This window comes from Gopherus flavomarginatus, chromosome 5 (genome assembly GCF_025201925.1).
Source record: "Gopherus flavomarginatus isolate rGopFla2 chromosome 5, rGopFla2.mat.asm, whole genome shotgun sequence".
In the NCBI taxonomy this organism is placed as follows: Eukaryota; Metazoa; Chordata; order Testudines; family Testudinidae; genus Gopherus; species Gopherus flavomarginatus.
The window spans coordinates 87219984-87242188 of record NC_066621.1 but is presented as its reverse complement, the minus strand read 5'-3'; the positions used below and the strand labels follow the sequence as shown (position 1 = coordinate 87242188).

The 22205-nt window shown below is 46.8% G+C and overlaps 1 protein-coding gene across 6 annotated transcripts; it reads right to left on the bottom strand.

The window, feature by feature from the left end:
* Nucleotides 1–83: 83 nt before the first annotated feature.
* On the bottom strand, nucleotides 84–21194 carry DDB2 (damage specific DNA binding protein 2). 6 transcript variants are annotated; one of them, XM_050957166.1, is made up of 11 exons: nucleotides 21068–21194; nucleotides 17597–17784; nucleotides 13436–13566; nucleotides 11762–11953; nucleotides 10704–10849; nucleotides 7500–7599; nucleotides 5690–5867; nucleotides 3394–3539; nucleotides 3028–3192; nucleotides 2084–2129; nucleotides 84–1015 (listed from the first exon to the last, which is right to left on the bottom strand). In XM_050957166.1, exons 2-11 carry the CDS (start codon nucleotides 17769–17771, stop codon nucleotides 771–773), a joined length of 1524 nt encoding a protein of 507 aa, XP_050813123.1. In that variant the 5' UTR covers nucleotides 17772–17784; nucleotides 21068–21194; the 3' UTR covers nucleotides 84–770. The 6 variants fall into 6 exon arrangements, with proteins under 6 accessions (XP_050813123.1, XP_050813121.1, XP_050813122.1 ...); XM_050957164.1 differs by lacking the exon at nucleotides 10704–10849 and adding an exon at nucleotides 8695–8861 and having other exon boundaries at nucleotides 21068–21193; XM_050957165.1 differs by lacking the exons at nucleotides 10704–10849; nucleotides 21068–21194 and adding exons at nucleotides 8695–8861; nucleotides 20794–20801.
* Between the last annotated feature and the right edge of the window lie 1011 nt (nucleotides 21195–22205).

Here is a 22205-nt window from a genome sequence, read left to right as displayed (position 1 = left end):
CTGCTGGGGTGGGCTTAAGAGCCCCTCACAACAGGCCATTCATCAAACCCCCTGAGGTGGCAACTCTCCCAGTGAAGCAAGCCTGTTTTGTACAAAACTTTATTAACACTTGAATATTATAAAAACCATGAAATTAACAAAGCCTCCCAGTGGGGCCTGAGCGTTGGGGAGGGCAGATACTCCACCTGTGCCCCAGGCAGCACTGTAAACAGGATAACTTTCAAACATAAAAACTTGTAGGTTAACAGCAGCCCTGAGATACAGCTATATGAGAAGGGGGGTGGGGAAGACCTCAGGTTCCACTTTAGGAACACTTATCCCCACATTTTGGAGTACAAGACTGAAAACATGGCTGGCTGGTACACTGCATGAGAGAGACTAACGCTCTGAAGATATAAACTACAGCATCAGCAGAGGCCCAGCTCAGCCCTGGCTGCTCCCACATTGACCTCATATCCCTGACACATAATTAAAGAACAAGAATCACACATAAGCATAATGCTGCTTTTTGTGGTTCCATCAAATGGATGCCAGCACAGGGCATGCTGACATTCAGGCTCCCATAGTGCCTGATAAAATGTGTCACCCACACAGGAGGAGCTGAGCAATGACACTACCCTTTAGAGGGGAAAGCAGAGAGTACAAGCAGCAACTTCCTACCCAGCAAGGAAGGACAAAGCAGAAGGCTGGGTTCCCCTCAGGGTAGATGTTGCCCACTGTGCCAAAGCTGGCTTTGTCCAGCATGATCTAGAAAGTCTGGAGGTATCTGCTCAATCCTCCAGATCCTTCCGCTTCCTGCCCTGTGATTTAGGATCTTTGCCCTTTGTTTTAGTCCCCTCTAGTTCCAGAGCAAGCAGCTCCTTTTTGAGTTTGCTTGCCCTTGGGTTTAACTGCTTCTGCAGCCCATGCCTGGACAAGCTCCTGCTTCCCATTCCCTGCTCTGTCATAGCTTTCAAGAGATGCTCCTGTTTCTTGGTCACCATCTCTTCCCGGCTCCAGATCAGGATGTTAAAGCCTAGGGAAAAAATTCAACACTCAGAAATTCTGCAGCAGACATAGTTTCTAATGGGGGAATCACTGTCTATACCAATTAAATACAACATTCAGCTACTGCTCAAAAAAGAATGTATTTTTCTAGCCATGTCCCGTCATTAAGGATTGTGTAAACCAGTAGTTAAACTTTTGTACTGGTGACCCCTTTCACACAGCAAGCCTCTGAGTGTAACCCCCTTATAAATTAAAAACACATATTTAACACCATTATAAATACTGGATGCAAAATGGGGTTTGAGATGGAGGCTGACAGCTTGCAACACCCCATGTAATAACCTCCCGACCCCCAGTTTAAGAATCCCTGGTGTAAACCATTTCTTCCTGACATTGCCTCCACATAGTCCTATTGTAGCAATCATGTACCTTTTAGCCATATAGTCATGGAAACTTTTTGAACAATAACTGGCAATTAAGGGGCATGATCAATTAATTCCCTTGCCCCACAATTTCCATGGAAAGAAAACTTCTACCAAAGATTCTGCAATCAGATCAAATCAGACCTCAATATGGCCAGCTTCCCCAGATCCTAGGGGGCCCAAGAACGGCAGGGCCTCTTTGGATATAAAGCATGTACATGTGCAATAACCCAAAAGAAGTCAGGCAAAGGCCAGTGAGACCAGCAGTAGAGGGCAAAGGGCAGGGACTTCTTTTATCTCGCTTCTTGCAGCATTGCCATACAGCCGATAGATGGCAGCAACACCCTCTCCTCCTAGGGAGGCTGCTTTCCCTTGAAGTTAATTGCCACACTGCACATTTTAGTGGATGTTTTCAAAATGCTTTACAAACCATGGATTAATCCTGGGGACACTAGAGTTTGGAGATAAGAGGATAGGGTATTAACTTATTTTACAGAGAAGAAAACTCAGTCTCAGGGAGTATCAATGACAGAACTAGGTTTAGAACTCAGGAGTACATCACTTTCAGCATATGGCTTCTGGAGAAGCCAGTCTACCCTTTTCTGAGACCAGAACCCATGCTGTCCAGCTGCCCCAATAATAAAATAAGCACAGAGAGCCAGAAGCCTACTTACCCATACCAGAAGCCAGTGTATCTCCCATAGGGTTAAACTTATTGAGCTGCAAATGTAAACATATTGACAAACTATCAGCTTCAATGCTTATGTAACACCATCAGACAATTTGGGAACTAGAACATTCCCGTAAAGTACACCACAAAAAGGCCCACAACTGAACATGGAACTGTTCTGCAAAGATCAGCTGCCCTTGGCTGGCATGACCCAACATCCCCACTGCTAAGAGCTGCACGTGTCAGGGAGCTGGCCAGCATGGCTTTACAACCCCTCTCTGCTGCATGTTGGGAGTGAGCAGGCTGGATCCTCCTCTCATGTTGGTGTAAATCAGGGGTAACTCCACTGATATCAATGGAGTAAGCAGTGTAACACTGGTATAAAAATGAGGAGAATCAGGTTCAGTCTTCCTGCTCTGCTCAGCTTCTCCTCAGTCTGATCCTGTAGGGGAGTCAGCCCTGTGGGAGCTCAGTGTGCTACTGTACCTGGGATGTCACTTTCTGCTCAGAAGCTGCTGGTGGGTGGGATGTGACGTGAGAGCTGGCATCATGCTAACATAAGTTACTTCCTCCCTGGGACATGATTGTATTTCACAGCGACTCCTATGCACATGGCCAGGAAAGGACCAACTAACGGATGGAGAAGCAGCAACCCAGGTGACTCCTCACATGCCTAACCCTGGATTCACTCTCAGGAGACTTCCACCCCCAAGAAGCTGTTCACACATATTAGTTGTCACAGCCAACCTCTCTGAGGCACTCTTTCGCATGGCCAGTATACAGACTGTTCCCTGCACAGCACCCTGCCAGGATGCGTCTTCCAGTATGAGTGTGAGCCTGTGTTAGGAGATTTTGGGTCTTGTTCCTATCGTGTGATCTCCCTGATACTCAGGTCTTGGCTACAGTTAAGGGCACAAGGGCCCTTTCAACGCCAGCGCCCAAGCTCACCGAGATAATGCCAGATGCATTTGGGTCGTGGAGCTGGCACACCATCTCCCCAGTGTTTCCATCAAATATATCAACAGTTCGCAGTTCATCCACTGTGTATCCTGGGAACTTAGGGTCTGGGTAGCGACCAGCCACAATGAGGTCATAACGAGGGTGCCATGTTGCCTAGACATAAAGCAGATGGACAGTGGTAAACAACTCCAGAGGAACACAGCTAAAGACTGATATGAATCAGAAAGAGCTGAGACTCCAGGAGTGTGAGCTTTCCCACAGCAGTGCCCTATTCTGAAAAGAAATTGTACCAAAGCTTTTTCCAACTTGCTACTGGCATCTGCTGTGGTATTAGACTGAGCCTTCCTACCTCACCTTGATAGGTGTGAGGTGCTGGAACTGCCGATGTGGATGTGGGATCAGATGCTGTGGTTTGGTCCAATCTGAACTGGAATAGACTCGGATCTCACTATGCTGGTCTGTGGTCAGGAGTTTAGCACCATCCGTTGGGCTGAAATAAGCTGGGAAAAGGGCAATAAAGATCACAATCCTGTGGCCATAGACAAAGAAGAGGTAAACAACACATGCCCCTAATTTGTAAGCACGTTACAACTTCCTAAATAGTTATTTTAAAAGAGCCACGTGCCCCAAGGAACAAGATTCTGTCCCTCTCTAGCCCCTTTTTTCCAAGGAACTCAAAGATCTTTACAAATATTAAACTGAAGTTTACAATCCCTGGATGCCAGGGAAGTATCATCATCCCCATTATACAGATGGGGAAAAAAGACAGTGAATGGGAAAAGAACTCACTCAAAGTCACATAGTAAGCCAGTGAAAGAACTGGAAACAGAACACAGCAGACACCATCCCTCCAATGTTGGGAACAGAACCAAAGGAATCTTGATTCCTAGTCCCTGTTTTTACCAAAGGAACTTCAGCACAAAATGATCAGGAGTATCTGCCCCAAGAAATTCCACACTCTATCCCCAGCAAACGTCCGTGTTTTCACATTAAGCTCTCAAGGGCAGCTCCCCAGGAATTGCAGAGGATTGAGCCACTGAGAACAGACATTTTATTAAACAGGACGACAGCACATTTAAGTTACGTTAGAGTGGACTGAGAGAAGACCCATGAGAATATTTAAAGATTAGAAACCTTGTAGTGATATACTCAAGGACCTCAATCAGTTTATCTTAAAGAGAAGATTAAACCATGACTTATTACAGTCTATAAGTACCTACACGGGGAACAAATATTTGATAATAGGCTCTTCAATCTAGCAGAGAAAGGCATAATCCAGTCCAATGGCTGGAAGCTAGACAAATTCAGACTGGAAATAAGGCATACATTTTTTTACAGTGAGGATAATTAACCATTGGAACAAATTTACCAAGGGTCATGGTAGATTCGCCATCACTGGCAATTTTTAAATCACAACTGGATGTTTTTTCAAAAAAACTCTGCTCTAGGAATTATTTTGGGGCAGTTCTAATGGCCTGTGTTAGACAAGGTCAGACTAGATCAGAGGTTGGGCAAACTATGGCCCGTGGGCCACAGCTGGCCCACAGGACCATCCTGCCTGGCCCCTGAGCTCCCAACCAGGGAGGCTAGCCCCCGGCCCCTCCACTGCTTTCCCCCCTCCCCCGCAGCCACGCTGCCATGCAGGGAGCACTCTGGCCTGCCACTCCTGCCAGGTTGCACAGCTTGCACCCACCGACCTCCAAGGATTTCCAATAAGCCACTCCTGCTGCTCTGATCAGCAAAGTAAGGGGGCAAGGAGCAGTGCGGTTGGATAAGGGGGAGTTCTGGGGGGCAGTCAGGGGACAGGAAGCGGTTGGATAAGGGTTGGGTCCCCAGGGTGCAGTTAGGGGAGGGGGGGGCCCTGGGGGGGAAGTCAGGAGACAGGGAGCAGTTGGATGGGGTGGAGGTTCGGGGGGGGGAGGAGGGGCAGTCAGGGGATGGGGACTGGGGGGGTTGGATAGGCGTGGGAGACCCGGGGGGCCTGTCAGGAGGCAGATGTGTGGATAAGTGTTGGGGCAATCGGGACAGGGAGCAGGGGGGAGGGGTTGGATAGGGGGCGATCCCAGAAGGGCGCGGTCAGGGGACAAGGAGCAGGGGGGGTTGGAAGTGGGAGGGGGCGGATAGGGGGTGGGGGCCAGGCTGTTTGGGGAGGCACCGCCTTCCCTACCAGCCCTCCATACCATTTCATAATCCCGATGTGGCCCTCGGGCCAAAAAGTTTGCCCAGCCTAGACTAGATGATCACAATGGTCCCTTCTGGCCTTGGAATCTTTAAGTATCCCTCTATCATCAGCAATAGTTCAGGATGAATTAGCCAGAAGCCAATGAGGAGGTGTTAAGGGTGACACCAACACTTTCGTACAAGACTTTCAGATAAAGTTTATGTTCAGTGTTTGAATTTAAAAACTGAACAATTTTAAACTGTTCAAACTCAGGCTTGCTCCAAAATGATTTCATTTTTTAATAGACACACACTGAAGAATATGAAAGAAACAGGATTGACACACATTTGTGTGAGGGAAAGTGGGGCACAGAAAACCCCTGATGGACACATGTCAAAAAAGACCAAAAGGGACAGACAGAAACACAGAATACATGGGTAGATTGGTGGGCACAGAGCAGAGAGAGAGAGTCCTACCTCACTGACCTACCAGCATTGACAGGTTTGTCATGAGGCAGCACATGAAGGAAACTTGACTTGTCTTTGATGTTTCTCAGGTCCCAGATTTTGACTGTCTGGTCCACAGAAGCTGTAGCCAGGAGCCAATCACAGCGCGAGTTAAACTCCACATGAGTCACTTTCTTCTTATGTAATTTCAGCTTCCAAATCTGCAGTGGAGGGAAACAAGGTGAGATGTGTGCGACAGCTAACAGCAAGCAGGTGCAATCCATGCCACATGAAGAACTTCCAGCACTGCTCTGGTACAGAGAGCCTGAGAGATTTAGACGGTGGAGCTCTGACCACTCCTTAACTTGCATACTGTACCACCCCATTTATCCAAAGGTTTTGGGGCAGGTAGTAGAGCTTGTTAGCACTGCAAGCCTTGACCCTAGAGCATGGTGCAGTCTGGCTACAGCCAGTACTGCAAACCCCACAGCATGGAGATCAGACTCATCTATATGAGGCTGCATTTTCAGTTTCTGACATACCCCAAATTTCAGAAAGCCTTAGACAAGGTCCCTCACTAAAGGTTCTTAAACAAAGTAAGCTGTCATGGGATAAGAGGGCAGGGTCCTCTCATGGATCAGTGACTGGTTAAAAGATAGGAAACAAGGGTAGGAATAAATGATCAGTTTTCAGAATGGAGAGAGATAAATAGTGGTGTCTCCCAGGGATCTGTACTGGGACCAGTGCTGTTCACCATATTCGTAAATTATCTGGAAAAAGAGGTAAACAATGATGTGGCAAAATTTGCAGATGATGCAAAATTATTCTGGATCGTTAAATCCAAACCAAACTGTGAAGAGCTACAAAGGGATCTCACAAAACTGGGTGACTGGGCAACAAGATGGCAGATGAAAGTCAATGTTGATAAATGCAAAATAATGCACATTGAAAACATAATCCCAACTATACATATAAAACAATGGGCTCTAAATTAGCTGTTACTACTCAAGAAAGAGATCTTGGAATCATTGTGGATAGTTCTCTGAACACATCCATTCAATATGCAGCAGCAGTCAAAAAAGTTAACAGATTATTGGGAATCATTAAGAAAGGGATAGATAATTAGACAGAAAATATATTGCCTCTATATAAATCCATGGTATGCCCATGTCTTGAATATTGTGTGCAGATCTGGTCACCTCATCTCAAAAAAGATATATTGGAATTGGAAAAGGTACAGAAAAGGGCAACAAAAATGATTAGGGGTATGGAACAGCTTCCATACGAGGAGAGATTAATAACACTGGGATTTTTCAGCTTGGAAAAGAGACGACTAAGGGGGGAAATGACAGAGGCTGAGGCTGGGATTTGGAGTTGGGACTGCCAAGGACTTTGATCCAGCTTGTGACGAGCCCTGGGGAGGAAGTGGTTCTGTCAGATCACACCCCTATGACACTCCCATTTTTCCAAAGAGGTTTCTGGAATGTGTTCATTGCTAGGGGGAATTGACACCTTCAGGATGTCACAAATTCTGCTCTCCTGAGTAATCAGACACTTTCAATGCAGGCAGATCCCATGATGTGGTCCTTAACTTGGAATCACTCTGAGAGATTACTGGTGTGTGATCCCCATCTTGGGAGGAAGGACAGGCAGTTTCTAGTGCGCTGCAGAAGGGCAGGGAGCACCATCTGGCAGATACTGGGTGGATTCACATCCCTTGAGGTTCAGGATGCATGCTCCTCTTTCTAGGGATCCTGCTCCCAAGATAGACATGGGCAAAGAACAAACAAACCATCAGGGTCCCTGGAAAGAGGAGAGTGTGAGGCAGGGAAGATGAGAGGAGCCATACAAACCTCTTCACCACCAGTGCTGAGCAGGACCACATTACCCACGTTATCACCTGTCACCACGGTCCGGCAGCTCGCAGACACATCAACACTGCAGTACCAGAAACTAGAAGAAAAGATACATAGATCAGCACCAATTCCTGCAGACAGGTTTTGGGAGGGGAACCCCTGAGTACAGCCTGTCCCTGCCTCTCTATAGAGAGGGACTGCAACTGACTCAGAACTGGGTCTCCCATGTGGTGGAGTGGGACTTCAACCATCAGTCCAGGGGCAGAGTCCACCAAGGTAGCTTTGGGTTGGTAACTGATGTGACATCACTTCTGAATTATTTGCCAAGTAAGCTTTAGATAGCAGGAACATGCTGGGGCAGTAGGATGTAGCTGAGGCTGAGTGGCCACTTCCCACCTGCATACAGAGACAGCTTGGGAAAGATCAGGACCACACCTGAGACTTTTACACAATGTGCAGAAATTGATTTAAAATGAGCTTTCCCACACGGGTGAAGAAGCTGCAGGGAGTTGCTGCAGACTCTGGATTGGAAAATTTCAAGTCTAAAGCTCCCCCAACAGAGCACTCCAGGAACTAAATCAAACCCAGGTGTTTGGTGGCATAGTGCCCCAACCCAGACTATACTGAGTGAGGAGAAGGGTGAATTCTCTGACATGCAAGGATTTCTTTGCAAAGCTTTGCCCTACAGGGGAGTTTCACACTGGAATTCAAAGCCCTGGAGTCAGAGTGGCAAGCCTGAAAACCCAACCCCCACCTCTAAAGGGGTAGCGGAGTTATCACAATAGGATTACACATGTTTCTGCATAAATGTTATTTGGTTTAATCTGCCCTATAAGCTGAGCCTAGCTCATGTCAGACAGAACACTGGCCTGACCATCTAGCACCTTGCTCTTCTCCTCACCAGCACCCTTTTAAAGGAAAAGTACACACCCAAGGCTGCTGCTGTCCAAAATATGCCAAAAACTATATTACCCATCATGCACTGGAACAGTTGGAGTCTAATTGTCCTGAGCTTGCCAAACCCTTGGAGCAGGACTACATGCCTGCCCCTGTATCACACAACACTGAGCTCACTGACAGCCCCAGCAAATATGCCTAGTCCTAGCAAAGGAAGGTGACATCAAAGAGAAGAAGAGGGACTACAGTATAAATAGCATGGAGCAGAGGCACAACCCTGCCTGCCCCTCCTCACCAAACATCATGGTACTCATGGCCACAGCCTGGGGTGCGGGAGATCACCTGCGCCGCATTGCCTTCCACATGCTGCAGACTAAGGGTGCCATCCCCTGATGCCACATAAAGCTTCACTGCCTCAAATGGGCTGAATTTCATGCCTCCAAGGGAGTCTCCTGGCCCTTTCTGGAACACACAGACAAAGAGAAGGGGCACCAATGTTATTGGGGAAGGGAGGGACATGGCAGAATGTCAACCACCTGGAAGTGAACCCCTCACTCCATAGCTGAGATACACCAAGTTCATGGAGTCTGTTTCCCAACAAGAGTGGCACTAAAGAGTCACATTTTATCTAGTCTGTTATTAAATTGAGGCTATGTCTACACTACCGCAATAAGTTGACTTAAATTAGCTGGAGTTGATATAGCTTAGGCTAACTTATTGTGGTGTCCACACCATGCTGGGTCGATGGGAGATGCTCTCCCGTAGACTTGTCTTACTCCTCTTGTTTCCGGTGAAGTACTGGAGTTGACCAGAGAACGCTCTGCTGTCGATTTAGCAGGCTTTCACTAGACCCACTAAATTGACTCCCGGTGCATTGATCACAGCAGCATCAATTCCGCAATAGTGTAGACATAGCCTGAGAATACAAATGTTTTGGGCTTGCAGGTTCTACCATCTGTCTTCCAAAACAAAGCAAAGTCCCCTCAAGCAGCACAGTTTTCTCTAGCTCAGACTATGGAATGTGGTAACCACAACCTGAACCACCACTGGGCCTGGAAGGGCAAGAACACAAGCAACATTCCATGCAGAAACATACGAAACCCCAAACACAACCTGCACCACATTCTTCCTGTAGGGTCTTCCTCCACAGAGTCCCTGCAGCAGCTTCCAGTGTGTCATGTTTGGTCTTTCCCAAGGTGCCAGCAGGCAGGAAGAGAGCTGTGCAGGGAGAAATCCCCACTGCTGATTGCATGGCAAGGGAGGCAAAGGAATCCTATCCCAGGAACCATCCCCAGCCTGTTTCTACTGAGCCAACAGGTGGAATCCTCACACACCAACAGAGAGCGAAAAGAGATGGGGCTAACCAAGAGACACAAAACCCTCTGATAGGCGGTGCATTTCACCTGCTTCCCAGAAAGTCACCATGTACCAAGACCTCATCCTCAATACTGACTTTCAAGAAGCCCCTGAAAAAAACAAGACTCCTCCATAGACCCTGACCTAACCAATGGAAACTGGAGTGACCTCCCCTTCAGACCTAGTCGTCTTCATCTTGATCAGCAGCAAATATGACAGGAACATGTGAGGCTCTCCCACCCCAAGGACAGAGCATGTCTTTTCTTCCAGGCCCCTGCTGTTCCAGGGAGTCACCTGAATGCTAAATCTGGATCTTCAGCATGGCTGCAATGAACTATCCCAATGCACCTCTCCAGTTTGGGTTCACCCTCTTCCCCAGAAAGGACTGCAGCTGGAGTAGACACTTGGGAAACATGCTACTGGCAGGAGGCAGGCAGGGAAAGAAAAAGAGGGCAAAGTGGAACTGGCATGCTGATGCTACAGGCTCATTCCTAGGACTATCCTCTGACTTTCTATGCCAACAGGGCTTGCAGGAGTACTACAGGAACTCCTCAGATGACTCTACAGAGACCCTGTGGCTAGTGAGAGCAGCACAGCCAACAGCTCAGAGGTTAAAAGGTCACAATGACACCAAGCCACGTAAAGGCACAAAATTGAGGAATTCTATTGGTGCCCTCCAAAACTAATAGGAAGGAGTAAAAATGGAAGAAGAGTCCCTTCTTTGGGGCAACCAAAAAGTCAGTATTCTTTCCCCTCCTCCTATGCCCTTAACAGGAAAAATAAGAGAGACAGGCTTTCGAAAGACACAGATTCTGGAATTGAGAGGAGGTGGATGTGGAGGGGAGCAGAGAGGCAGCTCTCATGTTTCAGAAACAAGTAAAGCTCCCCCTCCCTATGCTGCCACTGCCAGCAGGAGGCAAAAGCCCACAAAATTGCTGTGTTTCTTACTCCCAGTTCTCGGTGCTGGTGAAGACCCGGAGTGTATTGCCAGTAAAATCCTGCAGGGTGGTAGTGCCAGCAATTGATGATGTGTACAGCTGACTAGGATTAAAAGGGTTAAACTTCATTCCTGTGATGGCCCCTCCAGCTCCCATCTACAATGAAGGGGATGAACAAAGAAGAAAAATCACTAAGTGATGGGGAAGGAGGAAAGTCCCTTCTGCAAATTTGTATTCACCACTGTGTCCCCAACATCAACACTGTCACAAGCCTTGGCCTCTCAAGAGACAAAGGCAGCCTTCATCTCTACAAGTCATGTCTTGGCTGAGCAAGTGACCTGACTGGGGAGAAAAGTACAATTCCTGCAGTTCCAGGGCAATGCGATCCCTGGCTGGCCGTCACCATGCTACACAAAAAAGAGCACAAGGCAACCAGGAATGGGACCTAGGAGTCTTCAGAGGATGATCATCCTCTTTCCAATCTGTATTCATTTGTTAAGCTAAAGAGCCACAGGTGCTGATGTGAAGACTATGAGCCCATATAGAACTGGGATTGGAATGAGATGGGCATGCAAACCATTCAAAGTCACAGGGAGTCACTCGACGTCACTCCTTCACTTTACCAGAAGGGATTTTCCTTTCTTCCACTCAAAAAGATGCTTCCTCATCTGACACAGAACAAGAAGGTGAAGAGGGGGAGATTCAAGCCTAGAATAAATAAACCCTCTCTGCACACTTCTTTTAGATTTCCTTTTTTCTTCATTGTCCCACTAAAATGTCTCACCAATCCCCAACCCATCCTCCCCCCAAGCATATAACCTGAGGAAACTTCACCATAAATTCTACAAACAAAGCTCAGTTCTGACCTGCAACCCCCACACTGCCAATCCGGGGCCTCACACACAGATCCACCACTGCATCTCAGTCCTGTAAGATCAGGATAGTACCTGCTGCTATTCATGTCCTGGGCCCCTCACAGTTCTCACACTGCATCTCAATAATGAGCTGCAGCACTCCGCGCTGTTCCAGTCCTATCCTCCTGCCCAGCCCACACACTTAGTGACTTACCCCTTTTATGAAACAGGTTTTATTCAGTACTTCATAGTCCCACAGGATGATGTCTCCACCTTTGGACCCCACAGCCACAGTGCTGGGGTGAGTTGGATGCCACTCCAGACATGTCACTCTCCTGTCAAAGGGATTCGCTGTTCGGAAGAGGCGGTATGAAGTAAGAGAACGCACAAAGGGAAGCTGGAGACACTGTTACGAAGAAAATGAGAGATTGGGATGTCCACAAAGCTGGAAGTAGGTCTCTGAATCTCTCCAAAAATGCTTACAGACTTTGTATGCACACCCTTCTACACACACTTCCCAGGGAGTTAGCAAAGCCAGGCTGATCCCTGGGAATATCAGGGAGAAACTCAGCCCAGCTTTCTTCACTCTCACAGTGGAGTTTACTGTCAAGTGGGCAGATCTATAGGGTTGTTGTCTGCCCTATCTTGTACCATAAACACAAGTCAAACTGGTACTGATGGGGTCATTCAGATTTCTTTCCTGATCTGAATGGGCCTTGGCTCCTATCCTTTTAACAGGGCGAACAGTTACTCCTGTATTAGGGTGTTCACATCAAGATGCTGCTTCCCTCTCTGGACTTAGCTGAGCAGTGGATGGGAGCACAAAGCCCCATGGAAGACAGGCCACTCCAAACAAATATACCCAAGCCACAAATACTCAAATATACCCAAGCCACAATTACCCTCCGTGACAAAGCAGTGGGAGAAAATACTCTCTAGATCTGTAAAGGGAGCTGAGCCCTCTGGACTGGCTAAGGGGGGAGGATAACTGGTATCATCACACTAACATGGCAGATGGACATGCTTTCCTCACAGGAACAGACTCCAACAACCACATTTCCTCCTGTTATGTATTTACTGAGCACCCAGAAATGTTATGCTTCATCCAGAGACGTAAAGACACTGTCCTTCTTCCAAAGTGCTTACAAAACATGACACAATAAGACATAAGGCTAACAGAAACGGGGCTGGGTGGGGAAGGCAAGACAGTTACAAAATCATGTGGTTATTTAGCTAAAGCAAGTGTACAGACTGGATGAATTTTTAAATCAAAAATATAAAACACAAATGACCTAGAAAATAAACCTATCCTGGTTGATTTACTCTTTGTGGACATTACAGGAGAAGTTAATCCTTAAGGAAGGATTGAATGAGTGGAGAATTATGGCTTAAAAAACCAGTTCAAGGAAGGCATTACATACCCTGGGGAAACACGGAAAAAGGTGTAGAGATGACTGAGAGAGAAGTTAACAAATGGACATTGAGACTGGCATTATTAGCAGAATGGAGCAAGTGGGGTCAACATGATATAGGACTACGTCAGATAAGTAGGTGGAAGCAATATTGTGCCAGGCATCAACTGATAGAACAAGCTTACTTTTAATGCAGGAGAGCAGAGAATTAGTAGAGGGATTCAAAGCAGGGACTTACGTGTCACTGATGAACAAGGAAAATGATCTCAGCAGTTGCATTTTGTATGGACTAGGGGAGATATGTGACGGCGAATCACACTATCAGCACATTACTGTAAGATTTTTGGTCATTTTAAAGGCAAGGAAACCATGAGCCCTGGATGAAGCTCCCTGATGTGTGTTCAAGCTATCATTGTCGTTTTTACGGGAAACTGGGAGCTCAGCTGTCCAGTAGAATGAGAAGCAGACACTCTCACCTGCCTGAGCTGTGCTCGAATAGAGCCACCCAGCATGTTCTGGTAGATGTAGTGGATGATGCTGCATTGCCTCTCCACCTGATGGAAGAGCACCCCTGAGTTTCCGAACATGGAACCGCCTTCAGCCCAGCCTGCCAGACAGCAAATCAGGGAAACTTACTGACACAGACAAGCGAATGCACGTCATGCTCATTCACTACACTATACTGGGGAGGATGGCTGTATTTGGTGCTGAATCCAGAAGTGATCTCTAGCCACAAGAGAAAGGACCTCAAGCAGTTCCTATGAGTGTAAGGGACAGTAGCCTCCTGCAAAGCACAATGCATCTCATAACCTGACAAACCCTCTCCCTGGTTTCCTCTCAATATGTCTCTCCTTGTTAAAGATTCATCCCAGAGCAAAGGAAAGGAGAGGGCTATAGTGATTTTACAGGTATGGCTAGCCTGAGTTTCTAGAGGCTATATACATAACCCTGATATGGCAAGGAGACACAGAGCCTGAAAACAAGACATGGGGAGTGGGATAAAGGGAGAGAGGAACTCCCGAGATCAGCATCTCAACCACAGTGGCAGGGGAGAGATCAGACCTGGGATCAGCAGATAAGTGAGAGAAATTTAACAGTTACAACTGAAAATTCCCAAATGTGAATTCCAAACCACTTCCCCTGCACCCGAATAAGAATATTCCACCCGCTTGTGCTGTAGTTCACACAGCCTGCCTATGGCTCGATGTGTTTTGTTTTTGATAAAAGACCTGTTGGCGCCTCATAGAATAGCCTGAAAACCTTTCTGTTCAGGGAGAATTCTGCTGAGCAACACAGCATGTTTTCTGTATTTTGCTAGTGCTTCAGGCTTAATCATCAGGGACATCTATGTGAAAAGAGAGCCTGAACAACCCCACGTGTGTGACCTAAACATCCCCACAGCAACGGACTGTAACATCCCAGCGGATCCAGGCATCAGATGGGGAAGCAGAAGAGCAGATGAATCTCTTAAGAAACAAAAATCTTATTCTCATGTAAGGATCTATATTAATACAAAACAGAGGAGAGAAACAAACAGAGTATTATATACAACAAAAAATATCCTTACTTTATGAAACACTGAAGCCTGGAAATGAAGAATTTCAAACACACACACACACACACACACACACACACACACACACACACGATTACAGCAGGTGCTCATCATACCTGCTGTAGCTATGGGTGTAAGAGCACTTCCATTCTAACTTCACATTTTTACAGATTCTTAACACTCAAAGACTTTCACTGCTTGAAGTGAAGGGAGGCTTTTTTCAAGACTTGGGTCCTGTCAGGAAGTATATCTATAGATACAGATTTATTTTTTTTTAAATTGATCTTCACACATTTTTGAGTTTGGGAAGAAGGAAATCCCACAAAACAGTACTCCCACTGTGAGAAAATTCCAACTTTGCTTTTTTAAGCAGGGCAATAGCAGAAGTGGGTTATGTCTGAAGCGTGGCCTAAGTGGAGGCCTTTTTGGGGACTCAGTCTTTGCGCTTAGTTAGAGAGGAACATTTTTTTAAAAGTTCTTATGGACTGAAAAATCACTTCTGGGAATGCTCTGTGGCAGAACCTAATGAACCTCAATCCACTTCACAACAACACTGTGCTTTCTCCCAGTTGAGCCTGACCAGAAAGTTCAGGAAGGGACATGGGCTACTGCAAAGACAGCTGTAGCACTATTTGGTTGCACAGCTGCTCTGCATCTCAGTAGATTTTAAACTCAACCTTAATGAAATGCAAAATACCTACTGATGGCTTTAATCAGCTCTGCAGTGTATTGCAAGCCTACATAACGCAATTACAGAACTTCAAACGTACCAAACTCATTTAATTGTTTATATTGTTCAAAAAGTTGGATTATTCTGTCAACACAATTACTCCTCTTTGGGGACTAGTTGCATGTAGAGTCTCAAATTTTAAAGTTTAGATAATTTTTTAATTATCTATGCATCAAAAATTATTTCCCCACTGGGACTTTTTCCAAACTGGGTAAAAATTAAAACTCACCTTTTAGATTGGGATACAGAATGGAAAGGCTCAGCCTCAAAATATTTTTAGGTAAACTGTAAGTGAAAACACAATTGGCCTCATTTTCAAAGGTACTGAATACATACAACTCTCACTGAAGCACACTGGAACTGGAGAGGTTTAGCAACTCTAAAAATCAGACCTGGAGTTATAATGAAAGTCATGTGGTAACATTAGCTACAGGAGATTTGTTCATTAACCATGAACTCTATAATAAGCAGAATTCCTCTAGACAGGATGTTTTGCTTCAATTTCCACTGTTCACATTAGTGCCTGCTCCAAACTTTAGTCATATACCAAACAAATTGGGGCTTATGAAATATAGTAAAGATGCCATCTTCAAGGGCGTCACCATACAGATATCATGAGAACTACCCATCTAACAGTTTCTGGATCCTTAGAAGGGACATCTTCCAGAAATACTGAAAGGAAATAACTCTGAAGATCCCATAAGCAAAATATAGGATTCAAAATGATACCCGTGAACATGAAGAGACACAGAGTCCTTATTCTAATTGTAAGCCTGCACAATTTCCTTGATACTGGAAAGACTAAGAGTATGTCTACACTAAAAACTTAAGCTGACCTATATTAGGTCAACTTACAGCCCCTGCAGTAATTACTGTGGTGGTGCATGTCCACACTACCCTCCTTGGGTCGGTGGTGCATATCCTCACCAGGAGCACTTCCATCATCCTCAGAGGGGCAGTGTGGGGACCAAACACCCAGTCTCCCAGTTCCACTGGTAGCTCCCTGCCAGGAGCACAGCTGCACCACAGGCTCCTGGGCTCCTGGCAGGCTGCCCCACCCCCACCTCAGCTCCCCATTCCCCACTGGGAGTAAGGGGGGGGCGCCACCCAGGAGTTCTCATCCCCAGGGAACAGGGTTCAGCTGCCCCTGCCCCCTTCCTGCTGAGACAAGACAGCCAACATTCCTAGATGCGGGAGAGGGAAGGGGCAGAAGCCACCTGGAGCTTCTTAACTCCCTGTTCCCCGCTGGTAGCGGAGTCTAGCTACCTGGGTCTCCCAGTCAGGAGCAGGATCCATTGTCAACCTGGCTCCCAGCCAGAAGCTCTCCAAGGGGGCAGGGGGCAGCTGGGCTGGGAGCCATGAAATTGACAAGAGCTAATGGTGGATGTAAGTAACATAGTATATACACAGACACTGCATTTCCCCAACTACACTGACATAAGCACTAGGCCTCTCCTGGAAGTGGAGTTATGATGTCAGTGTGGTAGGGCACTTACATTGGCAGGTCAAGGCTGTAGTGTGTACACTGACACAAGCTGCCGTATAAGTTATATTGACCTAACTGTATAGCATAGGCCAGACCTAATATTCACTCATCTCCTCCATTGAAGGGAAAAAGTGAAACATTTTTTACCCAAAGTTACATATTGAAGGACAAAACACACAAAGGAGAGATGACTATTGAGAACACTAGTCCAGTCTGGTGCAATTAACAGATTATAGCCAGAACGGAACTAGTCAGCAGAAAGATTTACCATCTACCTAGAGCAGCCCTCTAGCTCCAACTTCTGTGCAGCATCTTGCTAGTGAATACAGCATGCTCTCCAGATGGAAATGCAAATTTTGACTGCATGATGTACAACACTAACCTTCTGATTAGGGAACAGCATGAAGAATTATATACTGTCACGTTACCAATATTGGTCTGTCCTACTTCAGAAATGAAGCAGCAGAAGTTTTTCTGAAATTCCACAAAGCTTAGTCACTTCTCAGTGGGCAGTGATGTACACTCTGCTGAGATCAGTTTTAGGAGAGATAAGCAACAACTTTCATAAAAATGCTGCATATGCACACATGCACACACATAAATACACACACACACACACACACACACACACACACACACACACACACACACACACACTCAGTACAGCTTCCAAATGACAGCTGAGAATAATGCCCCCACATATCTCCACCCCTCACTTAGAAACATAACCCAATCCAAAAAGTCCTGTTTGAACAGGCTGTTGGTTCCTTGACATCTCTCAACCCTAGATCTGAAAGTTTGGTTTACACTCTTCATTCTATAAAGGCCTGGTTGGCAGAAAGAATGAGAATCTGAGGGAACATTACCAATTTTCCCTGAGGGCTTGGCTGCTTTTCTCAGAAACAATCTTTTTGCTTGTGGCTCATTCTCCAGTTCTCCATGGTCTCGCTTCCTCTTCCCAGTCGATTTTGCATCTTCCTCTCGCTGATGTTCATGTACCCTCATATGCTTCTTGTCCTTTGACTGGTTCTCAGGGGTCATTCTGTCTGCCCCACTAAAAAAAACAAAGTAAGGAAAGTAGGATCTGTCATTGCTTCTAGCTTTAAGACAGAAAGTTGGAGTGCAACATGCCCTGACAGCCTAAAACTGGGACATACCTGTACTACCCTTCATCTCTGTAATACTGGCTTTTTACTTGCACTGTTGTGGGGAGGGATATGGGGGTCAATAAATGGCTCTTTATGCCTTCATTAAAATTATTGGCTTCTAAAGCAATGGGGTATCTCCTGTTTCTACAGAATTCTCAAGTTTGACATCTACTGAGTTGCACAAAATGCAATAGCTGTCTTTGCAGCACCCACATTGCTACATGAGCTCCCTTGTCAGGCTCAGTGCTTTTTGAAGAGGACAAGGCTTCACTAGGTTCTGCCACCAAGCATGGGGAAAATTATTTTTCAGTCAACTCAAATTGACATCCATGAATCAAGTTCCTAGATACTATGCTGATGAGCAAACTGAAAATGCTGGACACTCCCTGCTTTTCCATGACACACACATACAGATTTTGGGACACAAAACAATTTTAGTCTGCTATTTTAATGCTCTTTTCCCCTACCCTGAATCCAAAGTGAGAAGCCTTTTACTCAATTTTCCTCTTTTGATCTAGGAGGTTCCAAAGTAGAAAATTTCAACGGCAGATCCCAAGGGGCCTCTATGAAAAATATAGTACAAGCTGATCCTTTGACCATAGTATAGTTTATTTTTAGTTTGTGAATAAATGTCACTGATGTCTCACTATAGCTAAACATAGTTAGGCAGGCACTGTGAAAGCTTCCCCAAATAGCACCCCAATGCTGACATTCCAGCACTCTGCTATTCCCATCTGGAAGCCCACACAGCTCTGACAGTCCCCTGCAGACCCCCGCTATTCTAGTCCTGACCACCCACCCTCCTTCCAGCTCTGCTGATGTCCCTCAGTTCTGACCTACAGCACACCCTGCTATTCTAGCCCGGAAGTCTACATCCAGGAATTGGATTAGTTAGCACCGATTCCATTCTGTATAATGGCCTGAATGTTTCCAGAACTGTCCCACACATACTGTTGCCATTGGTGTCATATGACCTGGTTCAGAAAAGAGCTGAAGTGTGAATCAGGCACTGTGAATGCCACACGCACCATCCAACCCCAGCAGAAAGAGTACATCTGAGGCAGAAACAACGAGGAGACTAACAAATTTATTTGGGCATAAGCTTTCATGGGCTAAAACCCATTTCATCAGATGCATGGAGTGAAAAATACAGTAAGCCATATAATATTACAGCACATGAGAAGATGGGAGTTGCCTTACCAAGTTGGGAGGGTCAGTGCTAAAAAGGCCAATTCAATTAAGGTAGAAGTGGTCTATTATCAACAGTTGAGAAGAAGGGGTGAATATCAAGAGAGGGAAAATTACTTTTGTAGTGCTAATGAGGCCAATGCAATCGAGGTGGACATAACCCATTTCCAACAGTTGACAAGAAGGTGTGAGCATCAGCAGAAGGAAAATTACTTTTTGCAGTGACCCAGCCACTCCCAGTCTTTATTCAGGCTTAATTTGATGGTGTCCAGTTTGCAAATTGCATTCAGTTCTGCAGTTTCTCATTGCAGTCTGCTTTTGAAGTTTGTTTGTTGAAGAATTGCCACTTTTAAGTCTGTTATTGAGTGTCCAGGGAGACTGAAGTACTCTCCTAGTGGTTTTTGAATGTTACAATTCTTGATGTCTGATTTGTGTCCATTTATTCTTTTGCATAGAGACTGTTTGGTTTGGCCAACGTACATGGCAGAGGGGTATTGCTGGCACATGATGGCATGTATCACATTGGTAAATGTGCAGGTGAACGAGCCCCTGATGATGTGGCTGATGTGGTTAGGTCCTATGATGCTGTCCCTTGAACAGCTATGTGGACAGAGTTGGCAACAGGGTTTGTTGCAGGGATTGGTTCCTTGGTTAGCGTTTCTGTTGTGTAGTGCGTAGTTGCTGGTGAGTATTTGCTTTAGGTTGGGAGGTTGTCTGTAAGCAAGGACTAGCCTGTCTCCCAAGGTCTGTGAGAGTGAGGGATCGTCCTTCAGGATAGAAGATCTAACTGTTGGGAATAGGCTACTTCCATTTTAACTGAATTGGCCTCAATAGCATTGACCCCTCCACTGGGTAAGGCAACTCCCATCTTTTCATGTGCCATAATATTTATACTGCTTATTGTATTTTTCACTCCATGCATCTGATTAAGTGGGTATTAGCCCACGGAAACTTATGCCCAAATAAATTTGTTAGTCTCTAAAGTGCCACAAGGACTCCTCGTTGTTTCTGCTGATACAGACTAACACTCTGAAATCTGAGGCAGTGTGTGTGTGAGGAGACATTGGACTGTCACAAGCCCTGGGCTGGCAGCATCGTGTGAATGGTCTTCCACGATTCACCTGGCTGATACCTTTTGCACTTACAACCAGGCTCTGCCGTGTTAGCCAGCGCCCATCTCCCGCAGTGCCCTCCTGGCACTCCTCTCTGGAGAGAGGAACATTTCAAAGGCTGAAGGGAACGTGCTAGGGACAATGTTATGAAGAGGATTCACCAGATGCATCCTGGGAAGTTTCCATGTGCTCTCTGCACATACGCGGGCGGGGAGAGGAGGGGGACAGGAGCCAGGTCTCGTGGGTTCTATTCCTGACTCCCCCAGTGCCTCACTGTGTGACCCGGGACGAGCCCTTCCCCTCTCGGAGCCTCAGTTTCCCCATCAGTCTCATGGCAATAACCGCTCAGTCAGGACAGGGCAGCGCACGGGGCGCGAGCGGGAGGCTGAAGGCCCCTCAGGAGTCCGGGGCATGACCCTGCCCCGGTCCGGGGGCCGCTGGCTGTGAGGCCGGTCTCCCGCCAGGGAGGGAGGACTCGGGCCCTCACGCTGGGACTAGGGCAGGGCGGGTGCGAGGCCGCTCACGCGTCGCTCTCCCCGGGCCCGGGGGGGGTTGGGAGGCCAGGAGGGGCTTCGGGGGATCCCGCGCTCAGCGCCACGGGGGCGCTCTCCTCACCTGCTTCCCGCCGCGGCCTCCGCTGCGCGACCCGGCCCAGCACCGCGACAGCCCGGCGCGCAGGGTGGGGGCGGGCCCTCCTCGGCTGTTTTATAACCCGGCCGCGGGGGACACGGGGGGGGGGAGCCCAGGGTCCAGATTCCGCGGAACGGGAAGCGGCCGAGCTACTGCCCCCCCGCTCCGCGTGTCCTCCTCCGGGCGCTCCCGGGAGAGAGGAGACACCCGGAAAGGGGGTGGGTGACCCCAGGAGGGCCCAGGTGGATACTCCCCCTACCTTCGTTCTTGTGGCCCTGGAGACTCCACAGAGAAGCTGGGGCGCTGGCCCCAAGGCTCACCCCCCACCCCAGCCTCAAGGACCGGAGAGGCACAGCTCAGGCTGTGGTGCAGGGTGGTGAACTCTCAGCTAGCGACCTTCAGACACATGCCTGAGCCCGCATCAGCCACTGCTCAGCTTGGCTGTGTCCTTTCCTGCTACACACTACTGGGCCCCCTTACACACAATCGGCCCAGCAAACCTTACTAGAAACTAGGCCTCCACACCCCTCACCCCCAAATCTTCAGCTTCCCAGACATGAGCCCTCATCTAATGTGGGAAGCAAAGAATATGAGGACAGCTATTTTGCTTTTTAGGCCAGAAAGCATCTGTGCAATTATTGATTAAACAATGCAAACTCCAAATGCTTGGTTTTCTCAAACACCTGCAGTTACAGTTCTTTCTCCCCAGCAGGCTGGGCCAGGCAAACACACAGCAGCTGATGTCTGTCTGACTCTTACCAACAGTTTCAGAGTAACAGACAAATGTAAAGGACAATTACCAAGCTGACAGAGCCTTGCACAATGCTGGAGTCAAGAAGTCACACATAAAACAAAAAAAAAAATGGGAATCATAATTCCAGGATATCTTTGGCAAACATCCCCCAAACCCCACAACCTCCCAGCTATGGAAATAATTCCAGTGGAAAGTAACATTTTGTCTGACCTTAGTGATCACCAACAAAATTAACACAAACATCCTCAACCTCTTCTGGAGTGGATGTGAGTAGGTCTTTTACCACACACATGTTTTTTGGACCTGCCTATAGACCAGAACAATCTGGTCACGCATAAAAACTTACAGAAGGACTTAGGTTATCATCAAATATTTCACATTGTTAGGCATGGGCCCCAAAAACTTAATCTCTTTTATCAATTTAATGCATTTCTGGAGCACTAAACAGGTACATTGGAGTTGCATGGTGAGGTCCATAGTGGATTTTATAGCCATCAGGAATACTAGTTCAAAATGTTAACGTTCACATGGTATAGTTTGTCTGAGAAAACCATGCTTTTACAATGTGGCTTAAGAAAATACAAGATATGGTACAAATGACAGTTCAGATCTAAATCACAAAATCAGAGATCAGTGGACCATA